At 41.3% G+C, this 14,242-nt stretch overlaps 1 protein-coding gene across 1 annotated transcript; it reads right to left on the bottom strand.

The window, feature by feature from the left end:
* Positions 1-3,838: 3,838 nt before the first annotated feature.
* cth (cystathionase (cystathionine gamma-lyase)) lies at positions 3,839-12,986 on the bottom strand. The gene is made up of 12 exons (XM_053873331.1): positions 12,709-12,986; positions 11,464-11,545; positions 11,295-11,390; positions 11,008-11,117; positions 9,220-9,354; positions 9,065-9,122; positions 8,745-8,822; positions 6,822-6,974; positions 6,005-6,126; positions 5,716-5,768; positions 5,457-5,595; positions 3,839-4,286 (listed from the first exon to the last, which is right to left on the bottom strand). Exons 1-12 carry the CDS (start codon positions 12,892-12,894, stop codon positions 4,272-4,274), a joined length of 1,227 nt encoding a protein of 408 aa, XP_053729306.1. The 5' UTR covers positions 12,895-12,986; the 3' UTR covers positions 3,839-4,271.
* Positions 12,987-14,242: the final 1,256 nt, after the last annotated feature.

The raw sequence follows: 14,242 nt of genomic DNA, 5'->3' as shown, positions 1-14,242 counted from the left end.
TGTACTTTCCCCAGAAGAGCTGCAAAATTGACATTATTTAAAATCAATGCGGGTCTAATTATGCTCTTTCCCTTCCCCGAAAAACACAAAGTGGCTGGAAGAGGGATGGTGATTCAAACCTATCACAGATGTAATTATCGTTTTCTGTTTGCCTCGCATCGGCAAATGAACCTCAGAATGGCCTAAAAATAGCAATGACGAGTCGTGGTTTAGTCACGTAACGACCCAAGAGTTAGTGACAGGTCCATGTTTCCTCCTCTCTGTCCAACACCACCTCACCATCAGAGCTTGCACAAAGTATTTGGTCACGCCATAATATTATGACGTCTGTATTGAACGACACATGTCATCTCCTCACATCCAGAGGTTTCCATCCATCCGCTGATGAGAGCAAACACCCAAGAGGCTGCAACACATCGTGACAGTAGTTGTTTTTAACTTAAACGCATGGCTGCTTCTCGACACAGATGGAGCGTCAGTCGGGTTTATGTGCTCTTCTGTTTAAACACTGTAATTTACACAGACAATAAAATCACACACACAGAGTTTTTCACTCTTCATTGGACCGGACATTGACTGGAGTTCATTTACTGAAGGAAACACTGTGTCCTCTGTAACTAACTAACAGTTTGGATAAATACAAACCAATTTGCAGGAAAAAGTCAATGACTTGATGTGACAGATGTTTTCTTTTTCTAATTTTTATTTTTTTTATGATTATAAATACAGTGCTCACAAGTATTCACAGCCCACTTATATCATGACGTGGCATCGCCTTCATTTGCAATTGAAAATTGTAGGTTCCAGCATGTTTCCCTTGGGGATTATGGCCCGCTCCTCATCGCTGGTCTTTCAAATTGGTTTTCTTTCCCTGACCTTTGCCTTAAGATCAAAGCCTCGCCTGTATAATCCTCAAACCATTTCTTCATTATTTTAGCAGCATGTCTGGGGTCAGTATTTGTACAACATCCGAAGTCATTTCGCAGCAGAGTGTGAAGTGTCCTGATCCTACTCACTTAAAAACTACACAATCCCCTTCCGTGCTCGACCATCTTTGCCTTGAAAGCTTCCTCCTTCTTTCGTCAAATGAAAGCAGCATCCCTGCGTTTGAAGAGCTTCACCTTCATCCCTGACCATTGAATCGACAACCAAAATGCCTGTTCTGCACATTCTTCATCCCATTCACGGAGACTGGGAACCTTGTTAGGGTGGAGCAACACACTGAACACTACGAAACGTGGCCACAGTGGGTCCCCGACAAAATAACAAAGCCTTTACCTCTGCCCAAAATCAGAGCCAATCTGAAAGTCCTGCTCTTCTCCTTCCTTAATGGTGGATCTGCAGTCCTCACCTGGGGTCATGGGCTTTGGGGACTCACCCAAAGTACCAACCTCTCCTGAGTAAACGCCTTTGTTCTGGCAGCATAACGGTGTTCCCCCTGAGGAGAAGTGTGCCCGGACTTTGTTTGGAGTTCCACAAATCCACCTTTGATGTGTCAAGGATGTAATAGGTGACATGTTTTTTTTTTGACGTTTTTTTTCATTGGTGATTGGCACTTGTTTGGGAGCATCACTCTAAGTGCCACATCTCAATGGTCGTGCCCAAACTGTGACGGTCCCTTTGCAGACAGGGCATCCGCTTGTCTTGAATTTCTCAATTGACTGAGCCAATACTTTACTTTTGAGCACCAGTTTGTTGTGTTCTCATGAAGGATAACTAAAGCTGGCGTGCGAAGACAACACATTTTCACAGAGGGAAGGTACGAGAATATGCCTTGGTCACTGGTGTTGGTTGATTCTCGAGAGGGTTTTGTGAGAGGGATCATCAGGGCACCACAAGGTGAAGGCCATGGCCGCAGCTCACAGGTCCTTGGAGCTTCTGCTATTGTGGCACCTCTCTAATTGGGCAGCAGATGAGGCTGCTCCTTGTCAATACTTGAACATCTAAAATCAATCCTTCCCATCCTGGTATTATTGCAGATATTACTGAAGCGTTCTCAGTGGACCTCCACAGCTGCTCAAGAGCTCCTATTTCATATATATCTCATGGCTTCCTCTCCAGTCCTGGTGAACTGGTGTTGCCATAGCAATGGGTTAAGCTCAAAACGCATTGTATAATAAAGTACCTATTGAGTACTCAGTTCTGTTGCCACGCCAACAGATCACATCTGGTGACTTTTGCTCACAAACTAAATGTATGTACACACTTGGCCTTGTTGCTGTGGGAGACCTCAGTGATAAGAAGGCACGTGAAACAATATTGTGTTATCTGACTGCATTTGTAATAGTCTTAATAATAACAAAATATAATCTTGAAGTGACAGATAAGTAGCAGATTAAACACACGTCAAACAGTCTCCTGAGAACCTTCAGAGAGAACATACAAGATTGTTTTGTAACACATGCAAAAAATGACCATTAATTTATTTATTAATTATAGCCACCAAAAATTCACTCAGCTGTTTCAATACACAAAAGAAAAATCCATCAAGCAATTTATTTCTTCTTTCTACTGGAATTCTAATAGTGGTGCGCAAACCAAGATTAAAGTTATTTTTTAAATCTATTTTTGAATGAAAGTTTTAAACATTCAGTGGGAATGAAGGACTATAGGGGAAATACAAAAGGCTCTTCGTCAAAAGTAGAATGTCACTAGAAAACTTTATATGAAAGAATTAATACCAAATTATAAATGAAAAAATCATGTTTTGGAACCTGTATTTAAAGATACTGCATGTCGTTTAAAAATAAAACAGTAGGACTAAGAAAATATAAAATGTAATAGAAAATAATTTTGTGATGCAGAAATGTGAAAAGGGGACACTATTTCTGTTAATTTAAGTTCATGTTTAAGCAAATGAATGAAATTCAAGCAAAATAGTGAAAATCCAGAGTGGCATGACAAAGCGATATTTTTGCTATATTTTTTAATATTGAAAAAAAAGTTTTTCAAAAATACAGTAAACTTTGAATAGCATTCAAAAAGTGATGTTGAATTTTCCCCTGATAAAAACATGACTATGCAACATTTTAAACTTGTAAAAGTTTAAAAAATTACTTATTTCAAAATACTAGAACATTAAACGTAATAAGTATTTCTTTAAACCAAAATCTGATTTGGCATGTGAGAACACAGGTGTATGGAACTGTGGAGCAGCAGATGTTGTCTCACTAGTCAAATGTCAGGGAAATGTATTGTACTTTTTAGGACAAAAGCTGACGTTCCTATACATTATATCTACATATATGCAGGTGAACCATGAATCTCTGAACTGTTTCATGAAGCCTCACCAACCCATCATCACTGCTGTCTGATTCTCTCCTGTTTGTTTGCAGCTCCAGACCACACAGTAGACTAACAGCAGCTCCTGGTTCAAGTGTGTTAGGAAGTACATGTAGTATTAAGGACTGTAATAGCAGTGAGTCATCTCTCCTCACCCACTGATGGCAGGCAGACCAGGTACAATGGAGAGCAGAAACCTACTGGACCAATGCCTCCATTAACTGTCACTAGCGAGCAGCTCGTACCTTGTTTTCACCGTGTCAGAGTGACCTTGTTATGACAAAGCCCCATCTCAAACTCCCTCAATGTCTGAGTCAAAAGGATCCAAGGCTGGCTGAAGTGCTGCGTTGTGCAGTAGTTAAAAAGGCATCATTACACCATCACAAGCAACTGAAACTGTTTCTTTTGCAAACGATATTGATGTTTCTGTCAATTCAAAGTCCAGAGGCTCAGATCCAAACTGAACGAATCGACTGGCCCCCAACATGCACAGACAAACAATGTCAACAAAATGAACTGAAGTTGGATGCAGTAGGCAGAAAAAAAGAGAGACCAGTTGTGAAACACTTTCAATGTTTATGTTACATATTTCCATTGGTTTCACACAGGTGGGATCCATCCCATCTTCCCCGAAACACATCACGTTACCTGCTCGTGTCAGCACCTGGACATGGATTATTAAAATCGTTTTGATCACATTTTTGGACAGTAGTGGACGCAACTTGATGGTCATACTTTGTAAACATTCAAGATGTTAGTCAACGCATAACTAGAGGAGTACATTTGCATACTGGTTTTCACTGATTACATTAAGTCCAGCTTAAAGAAAAATGGAAAAAAAAATATAAATCAAAATCAAAGAAAGCGTGTCCCTTCAACCATTGCTGCGTTAGTAAGCTTGAGGTCATGTCCTTGATCTTCAGACATAAACCTTCTACTCTCCTGCTCTTTGGGTATTGAGCCGATTCAGGATGGACTGGAGATGCTCCTCACTTCTTTGGATGCTAGTGGAGGAAGACACAAAGGAAATGATGAGTTCATGCCTTACTGTCTAGAATCTATCATAAGAGAGCAGATGGTTGCTTTACAAATATGAATAAAGAAAGTTAGAGATGAAGAAGGGGGGCGGTCAACCCAGCGGGATGCAATTTTTTTAACATGCAAAACATTTGCAAGGGGATGAAACATGAAGATGTTTACTAAACTTAGGTCACAAAGGTCAAACCAACAGCTATTCAAAGTGCAGCACAGACAGAGAAAAAAATGTTCTCCCTCTAGTGGGGGAATGGCAGAATGTCACCTTCAATACTGGTCTAAACTTTATATAACCATAGTTTCAACATAGAACCTTCTGTGGGCAGGTTCATATGGCTCAAGATTCCGACTTTGGTTCGGGAGCATATTTGGGCTTAAATTACTTTGAGTCAATAGATCCAAACAACAGATCAATGTTGTATAGACTGCCTGTCACTCCATGGTAATACATCACTTCCATCTGTAACACGTTATTTGTTGGTTCGCCAGACATCACAATGCATTTATAGTGGTTTGTAGTAGATGTTCTGAATGTTAGTGTTCATGTGCAGTAACTTACGACAATGCATAATAGATGAGACCTTATTAAACAAAACATCCTTGATGAAGGAGACTAAATGAGATAGCACCTATGTGCACAAATCCAACTTAAATTCGACCATTCTGGTGTCAAATATAAACGTGAAACCAATAATTTATTGCATAGGAGTGATCGACCAGACTCTTGAGCTACTGAGGTAGAACTTGAATTCAAGCCAGTCTGCATCATAATAACACTTTTTACGGAGACGTAGAAACACTGTGGTGAGCCTGAAGGCAAGAGAACTTTGAACTAATTTGCCCCTGTGGATTTTCCTGGTGAATTATACATGATATTGCGAGTGCACGAGCCACAAGAATCCTTGATGCACTTCTCTCGGATTCACTTCAGGTGCCGGTCTCATCCAAAGCTGCATTATTGAGGAGCGGACAGTCATCAAAGGAACGATTCCTGTCCTCTCAAATGCGTCCTGTTTCAGGGCACCGTCTGACCTTGGACTTTCTCTCCAGTTGAATCGAACACAGCAGTACACTGACTAATAAATGTATTGTGGAAAATAAGATGAGGTGAAAATTCATGTTCAAAGTTTGATACCCACAGCTGCATCCAAAGCCTGTTTCAGGTCCTGGATGATGTCTTCTTCATCCTCCAGTCCCACGGAGAGTCTGATCAGAGTGTCACTGATCCCCAAGACGGCTCTCTCTTTCTCAGGCACCGATGCATGGGTCATAATCGCCCTGTATTATTGGGAGCAAGTCGATTACAAGTTCGCAAAATGAGCATATTAATCATTTGTCTCCTCCTAGTGGTTAGAAACTGAAGTGCACGTTCAAAACGGGAGAAAATAGTGCACTTACGGATGTTCCGCTAAACTTTCGTATCCTCCAAGACTTTCCGCAATGGCAAACAGCTGGACGAGGAAAGGAACAAAACATTTTGCTTAATTTTAATGGTGAGTCAGAAAATAAATAAGGATGAAGATAAGATGACGGCAAGAGATAAATAAACTTTCAACATTTATCTATCAATTTTCATGCATATTTAGCACCACCTACTGTAATACGACGTGGAAGTGAATAATGGGTGACTGACTGACTAGTACTGCATTTTGATAATCACTTCAACACATTGAACCCAGAGACATACTTTGAGGTTACTGAGGAAGGTGGAGGCGTGTTCCAGCTGCCCCTTGATGTAGAAGGTGATCATCCCAGGACACCCTGTGCTTTGTCTCTTCACCACGTCGTACTGCGGGTGTGAGGGCAGGCCTGGAACAGAGGCCCACAGTAGCTCAGTCAATGGTAACTTGGTGATTGTTACAACATTACAATGAAATACACCTCATACAATGACATAAGCTATTCTTGAATAAAATCTAAATGAGGAAAAATATAATAAATATAAAATTAAAAGGCATTAAATGGTTTCATGCTTTTATATTTTCCAGAATTTACATTAATATTTATTTATTTAGCAACATCTTTCTGTTGGAAATCACCACTTCACAACTCTTTTACTTTTTATTCCCTTTGAAAAATAAATAAATCCAAGCGGCAGCCATCAAGAGCCACCACATGATGGCAGCAGGACCTAAGGTTGATCCTCAATCGTCATGGTTTGTGGATCCATAAACTAAAGATAGATGTGTGTTATTATCAACTTTATTACTGATTAACACCTTTCCCCATTGTGGGAAGAATGAAGGCAATAAAGGCAGCCTACTCTAAGATAACACCCACAACCATGATTACATAATATGAGCTTGTAAAAAAATATTTGATCATTTGACTTGGCAGAGTTTTGCTCTCCAGGCTCTTTGCTCATTGCAGGGACACGAATCAAATATCAACATGGGGTTCATCGGGTCCAGAAACTGGTTTGACCAACTCAGATCAGTTGCTGTTCCTGTCAAAAAAATGTTGAAATGACATCTGCCACCGAAGACAACGTGTTTCTGTCGCACCTGGGTAAATGACACGCTCCACTCTGGGATCCGCCTCCAGGAATTTGGCAGCTGCCATGGCATTCTTGAAGTGTTGTTCCATTCGAAGGTGCAGAGTCTTGAGCCCTCTGTTGCAGAGGAAGCAGTCGAATGGCGAAGGTACACCCCCGAGAGCTTAACCGGAACAGATCACACAAATGACATGATGCAGTCAATGACAAGACCTAAAATGGAGACAAACATTTCCCAGTGAAGGTGCCATGAACACTGTGAACTTCTCTAATGTGTAGCCAGACAAAGTCAGACGGATTACAGCAGTGACCTTGGACCAGCTCCGGCTTCTGCCCAGTTGTTGAGAAAGTTCACTTCAGTTTCTTCCCCAAATGTTGACTTTTGATTCACCCTGTCCAAGCAAGTATCAGCGAAGGTATGATGCAACCTTGATGATTAAACATTGTGCTTCGTGCCAGGCCAAATACATCACGAGGTCCCTGGAGCCATCGCTCCTTTCCAGATACAGACAGATATGTTTGCCAAAAGGAGCCGCTCAACTTCAGCTCTCAGGATGTTTAAACAGAGCTTCAGTGTCAGTGATCGCTGGAAGCAGAGCTCACTTTGTCGTGCTTTCGCATCCCTGTCTGCATCTGTATCACAAACCACAGTCATCGTTTTATTCACTCCCCCGTGCGCAGGGAGGACAACTGCTGTGTCTTTGGTTTGTGGGTAAGAGATGCATGAAATCTACACACACGCTGGTCTATTCACATTGGATTATCATCCCGGGGTCATTGGCGTCAGTTTATGCCAAGGGTCATTTTGTGCCCTCCACACACAAATCCTGTAACTTTCCTGAAAGTTTTGCAGACAAGACGTTCGGCCCCTCCTCCCTTCCCATCACTGACTCTTCATCCTTGTTTTCAACGCCTTCTTTGGCCCCTATCGTGCCTCCCTCCCTCTCAGGGCGGAATAGCAGGCGCCCAGTGTGGCAGCAGCTCCCCCACCAATATCTGCACTGGGAGCACTCCCATCCCAACAACATTCCCCGTCTCACATATGCGCAGCCCTTGAGTTATGTTGTTATAACTTCGGTGTTGCTCATGTGATGAGGTGTTTCTTCCAAATCCCACACTGTGTCCCCCTCACAGGAGCCTAGTTTGGGAGTAGCCTTTTTTCCCCCTCCTCCTGCCTCATGTTTTCCTTTTCATCTTATCTATGAACGCGGCTTCCGTCCCCCCTGTATGTCATGTACGTCTACCTGGACTGAAGTGATGAGATTTCATTGTAACTACTTGTGGTATACGATGACAATAAAGCGATTCCTGATCCTGTAAGTCCTCATAACCCCAGTTATTTCCAGTAGTACAAAAAATTCAGACACTCACGAACGCACCATCCGCACACGTCTGAGATAGATGATTTAAGCTTTTCACCCGAGAGAGAGAAAGAAACGAAAATAAAACTGCACCATTAGTTTAGCCTGATCAAGCTCAAGTGGCTTGATCTACGATCCAAAGTGGACAAAAATATTATATATAATATAATAATATATTTATATTTTATAGTTTTATAGTTATATTTTAATATTATATTATCACTTAAAACATGTGATTAGCCTGTGTTGCAGATGCTACTGCTGGGTGACACAGTGACATGATGTTTCGTGGATTCAATTTTTAGCAGTATAACGATATTTGCATTATCATGATATTATCGTCAAAATGTTGTGATTGTATTGTGTCGTGACTGACCTGGTGACACCTGCACCTAGAGTTCCCTATAGTCATTTACCGTATTACCAATGACGAAAGTCCAGACAGTCTTCACAGACATCGTGGGGTTAAGACGACTGACATGGCCCATCAGAAGTGGCCTAAAATGTCATTTCGTTCATTTACCCGACCAGCCTGGGTGAAACTCGTCCACTCAGACTAGGGCTTTACTCACCATTCTGCAAAAACCTCAGCCGTTCGTTGAGATCCTCTCTGTTCACTGAGATCAGTCCCATCACCACATCACTGTGACCTGCACAAAAAACATCCTCTGTGAACTGGGCATCCTTGGCACAGGAAACTAGAAGAGCACCTGCCGAGCAGCTCAATTCCTCCCACATTTTCATACAATACTACTGTATAGAAGTCTAATTTCAATTCAGTTTATTTGTTCACAGTTCCACATCTTCAAATTCAGTCAAATTCAGCAATAGTATTCCGGCGCACACTTGCACAGCAGACCTAAACAAGAGAGGATTCTAAAAACTTGCCTACCGTTCATGTACTTTGTTGCAGAGTACATACAGATATCTGCTCCCAGAGCCAGGGGGCGCTAGAGAAACCAAAGAAGAGTCCATTAGTTACTCACATAAGGCGTTTCTGGGAACTACAGGAAACAAATGTACAACAGCCGACGTCTGTTTCCTCACCTGGAAATAGGCCGACATGAAGGTGTTGTCGACCACAACCACAATGTCCTTGTTGTGATCATGGACCAACTTGGAGCAGGCCTTGATGTCCACCACTTTCATTGTTGGGTTGGTAGGAGTTTCTATCCACACCATCTGCAGCACAAACAAACAAAAAGTCTCAGATCGTGGCTGCATAAAACACCAACAGCTACAACTATAAATTATTGACTTTGGAAGCAGCATCCAAGTTCTCAGTCAGCCAAATGATACAGACAGTATTACGCAACAATCTCATGCTGGAGAAACTCAAAGGGTGGCAGGAAACCAACATTCACTGTTGTTAATAAACGCACCAGGAAGTAAGATAAATTCCCCTCTGCAGTCACAACCTATGCAATAAGCCGCAAAGATCACATGATGAATTGAATAATTCACTTCAGGTCCTCCAGACTGTCTTGGGTAAAGTCCAAATGCGATTCCTTGTTTTTACCCAGCAAGTGCTGTTGTTATTGGCAGGTTGGTGCGCTGCTAAGCTCCTGGTGGTCACACTTTCACTTCCTTTCACTTCACTCTTGTTGACTGGCTGATCAATGCTCTTCTTTTCAAGTGGAAGAGTAACGCGATGCTTCTCAACACTTCTGAACGCTCTTTAGCCTCCATGCTCTTAGTTAGTAGAACCTGTGGATTACTCATATACAACCCTTGATCATGTGAAACAATGACCCTCTTAAAATTATTTTTGATAGTGTAACACTTTTTCAAAGGGTCCACATGGAGGCCCTTGCCTGTTTTTATGTGGCCCTGGTAAGTGACATTATTACACACTTAATTCTAAAAACTTTAGGTGAGGTTTCAGGACTTACTTTTCTTATCACTTTTTTACTTGATGTTGCCTGATCACAATAGATTCATTTGACCAAAAATCATGGCCATTTTGTAAAAAAAAAAATAAAATATTGGCCCTCAAAATAAATGACAAAAATACAATTATTTTGCAATTATGCGCCTTGCCATCATATTTTCATATCTTCTGAACTGGTTCTGGCTACATAAATAGGTAATCTTTGAATTACCTACCTAAATACCTATTTAGGTTCGCATATTTATTGACCTAATCTTGCATTGTATTGTATATATATATATATATATATATATATATATATATATATATATATATATATATATATAGAGAGAGAGAGAGAGAGAGAGAGACTGTATATTTATATATATAGTCACATAACCCAATGAGTAACAAGATGTTTTGAAATCTGTATCATTCTGTAAATCTTATTTATCTATGGACTTATTTACTTTTTCTAATATCCTTTAAATTTTTTACCCTACATTTCGCATCTTCTTTCTTCTGGTTTGATAGCCTCTCATATCACACCTATTCCAGTAATATTACACACACAATGAGCTTAAATGGAAACAGGTGGCAGTAGCGTCAGGGCGCTCCTATATGGGGCACATGGGAACGGTGAAGAAGAAGCCAGCAGCAGGAGGTGTAAGAGCAACCCTTCCAAAGGTTGGGCACATTCAAAGTTGATTTATTTTAGTGATTTCTGCCAGGTTTAGCTAGTCAGTGCTAGTCACATGCTAGCCCAGCTAAACAAAGGGGGAAACTTTAATTTTGTTAACATTTGTAAATCCTAACAAACATACATACCACCACCGAGATCACACCACTTCTTAACCCGTTGCAATCTGCCCAGAAAGTTCCACTTCAATACATCTATCTGTCTGCTAGCTAGATTTATTCGTGGATAAATTATTTGTTCTGAGGAACGGATATCGACAACCTACCTTGGTGTTGTCTTTGAGCGCAGCCTTCAGCAACTCTGGTTTGGTACAATCAACAAGCGCCAGCTCGAGACCCATTGTGACGGCAATTTTCTGGAAGTAGCGGTTTGTGCCTGGCCAAGTTTGAAAAGAGAAAAATATTTTTGACATCTATGGCATTTATTTATTGTCTCAAACGCAAAATTAGACAAGCACCGCTGCCGATATATCTGTGCTTCGCAGACCCGGTTGAGGATTCAAAATTGTTCTGGGTGTTGTTAAATTCATTATTTGGCCAAACAAATGCTCACCTCCGTACACGTCATCCATGCACACAATTCCGTCACCGCACTTCAGCATGTGAGTGATGGTCACCGTCGCCGCCAGCCCGGAGGCCACAGCCAAGCCTGTGGAGGCCACAGAAGAGAGGAATCTTAAAATCAAAATTGAATTCAGTTGGCAGCTAATAGATTATCTTACAATGTTTAGCTCCATCCAGAGCTGCAACTGCTTTCTCCAGGCAGTTTCTAGTGGGGTTCCCACTTCTGCTGTATTCAAATCCCTGCAGGACGAAATAAGACAAGGTGAATATAACTTAAATCTTCACACAAAATGAACAATATTAAAAGTGTGTAGCCCATAGAAAACTAAGCTGACACATGCCTAGAATAACTCAGTGGGCAGATCAAAGAATTAACCCTCAAGTTAACTCTCAGAAGAAATCGGCTTCACCACAAATGTTGAGTGGCATGACAGAGCATGTGGGGCGGAGGAAAAAAGGTTCAAAGAGCCTTGAAAAAAATGCTCTTGGATCCCACCATGAGAAAAAGGACATCTGTCAAAAGAAAGATAAGATAGAAAGAAGATTTTCTTTTGATGCTCGAGCTTGCATCATCTGATTCTACCTTTTACGCCAGCAGAAATAGTGAAAGAATAATAGGAGTCATGTGAGGTTGAGCTGAAAAATGCCCCACCCGTGGAGGCCTCGCACACCAGGATCAAAGGTCACCCGATCAGCCTGGCGGGGATGGGCCTTTTTAATTGTAACTGGTCCGTTTGGTTTAAAAATTTGGTTGAGACAGATGCTTTAAAATCATTTACTTTTGGAGACTAGTTTAGCCATGGATTACCACAGACGTCAACATAATGTTCCAGATGTGATTTCAGTGCTTAGAAAGCAGGAACCAGTCTCGCCGTCCTTTGCACCATCAGCCTTGAGATCACTCAGTTTAAGTACAAATTGACAAATGCAAACTGAAACTCTGTTGACCTGCAGCCAACACAGAATTACTGGAGCAGGAGGCTGAACTTTGCAATAGATTTAGTTAACAACCCTGCGTTTAGATAAATGATAACAGGAAGCACTACAGCCAAAGTCATCACTCACCCACTTGTACAAAATGACTCACAATTTCACACATCTGTTTGCCTGAACTTTAAGAGAGAGCACAGTAAACACACGACCAGATCAAATAGTGATCAACATATTCACCAATCCCACTCAACTGTACAGTGTTTCACAAGATGTTTGAATCAATAAACGGTTGCATGGTAACACAATGTACTACATAATGCAATGTTGTATCAACAGTGTTCTTTCTTCCACCGTTAGCGCGAGATAATAGCGGTAATAGCAGTGTAATGACGGCAGCAGCATCCGTGGCTCGCATGCTCAGGTAAAGCGTGAAGGAGGACATTACCATCGTGTGGCACACTATTACCTACCGCGTGTTTTCCGGGCGCTTGTTGTTTGAATGTTGTCGAGAGAGAGATCGGTGGCACTACAGCCATCGACTTCCATTGCTCCGGCTCCTGGCCCACATGGATGGCATCCGTGGCGAAAGACTTGAAGTTCTGGCAGAAGCCAGAAAACAGATCGCAATCCTCGCCATTGCTTTGTTTGTGCTCCATCGCAATGCTGTTGATGCACGTGTGGCCCAAGAAGCGGAGAAGACTGTGAGCGTTTATTATAGCACTCTGGTTCCGCTCATGGCGATGGTGCTGCGCTCGTACACGCAAGCCAATCAGAGCGCATCAACAATGAAGCCAGCGCTCTGATTGGCGTCTTGGCTGGGGGCGTACGAGTCATGTGACCATACACGTTGTGCATTTGTGCCTGTGTAAACGCTGATGCAACTCATGACCAAACTAGGGGCCGGAAATGTTCAGATGAGTGTCGTGTAATTAAGTCTAAAATTTGTTCTCACTTAAACTAAAGCATTCAACGAAAGGGGGAAGAACAATAGATGTTGCGTTCTATTCCTCATTGTGTCATACAAAAAAAGCTCTTCAATTTCAGGAATACAACTCTTAAGACACAATACACACCACAGTGTGCAGAGGAAGAACAAGATGCTGAAGCAAAATAAAACAAAATTAAATCATTAACTAACAGTAAATCAACAACTTCCATAGTGGATTACAGCATAAAAACATCTACATTGAAAAAAAAACAAGAGGAACACCTACTTTGAGGAAAATGTGGGCAAAATGAAGCCTGTGGGCCGAATGGGACTCTTTGACAGTAATTTCAACATGAAACAAACAGATCCTTATGTTTATACATTTCTTTATTAATTTAAGATCTGTTCACATGATATTAAGATTTATGATGCCAACATTAAAATGGCTTGTGTTCCCACTGTTCAACGGACACATGTTACAAATGACCATCTTTTTGTAAGTGCACTTTTATCAAATTCAGATCTTGCTTTTAAAGATTTTTGCTTGTAAATATATTCCAAAGTCTCACCAACAATCATGTTTTTATGTCTCAGAGGTCACTGGGTGTCACAGGTGTATCACCGATGACACCTTTGAATGTCACCACCATTGTCTCATTTGTCTTCATTGATGGATGAACGAAGTTGCTGCTGAGGATTAGAGGTGTAGTTGTCATCTAGACTGACTCTTTGTGTTTCAGCTTTGATAGAGAGACATTGTTGGTTCATTGACAGATCACTTGTCTAAATAAACATGGCAGGTGCATTCGGCATGTTGAGTCACTTTAAAGTGTTCAATATACTGTACCTCCATGTAAAACGTGTATTCTACTGGTCTTAAAATCCTCATTATAAAGAGGGTTTTTGTCTTTATTGAGTCAAATTTGTGAATAGCCTTGCGTGTCTTAACCGGCAGTTAAATTTTTTACTGCCCTAGGCCTTCTTTTTGTGACGTCATTCTTTGTGATCACTTTTCTAGTATTGGGACTAGTTTTGCGAATGAACTGAGTGAACTCTGGCCGCAACTGCGGAGGTAG

This window comes from Synchiropus splendidus, chromosome 1 (genome assembly GCF_027744825.2).
Source record: "Synchiropus splendidus isolate RoL2022-P1 chromosome 1, RoL_Sspl_1.0, whole genome shotgun sequence".
NCBI lineage: Eukaryota > Metazoa > Chordata > Actinopteri > Syngnathiformes > Callionymidae > Synchiropus > Synchiropus splendidus.
The sequence above is the reverse complement of the archived record's forward strand: the minus strand, read 5'-3'. Positions and strand labels throughout refer to the sequence as shown.

What these genes read in the sequence shown, in the direction of transcription:
- cth (XM_053873331.1), bottom strand. Translation starts at nt 12,894, where the DNA reads ATGGAGCACAAACAAAGCAATGGCGAGGATTGCGATCTGTTTTCTGGC. An exon ending in TCTGGATGGAGCTAAACATT is followed by an intron (nt 11,391 to 11,463) that starts GTAAGATAATCT and finishes TGGCCTCCACAG; the next exon opens with GCTTGGCTGTGGCCTCCGGG. An exon ending in GGAGCGTGTCATTTACCCAG is followed by an intron (nt 6,127 to 6,821) that starts GTGCGACAGAAA and finishes CCTCTGTTCCAG; the next exon opens with GCCTGCCCTCACACCCGCAG.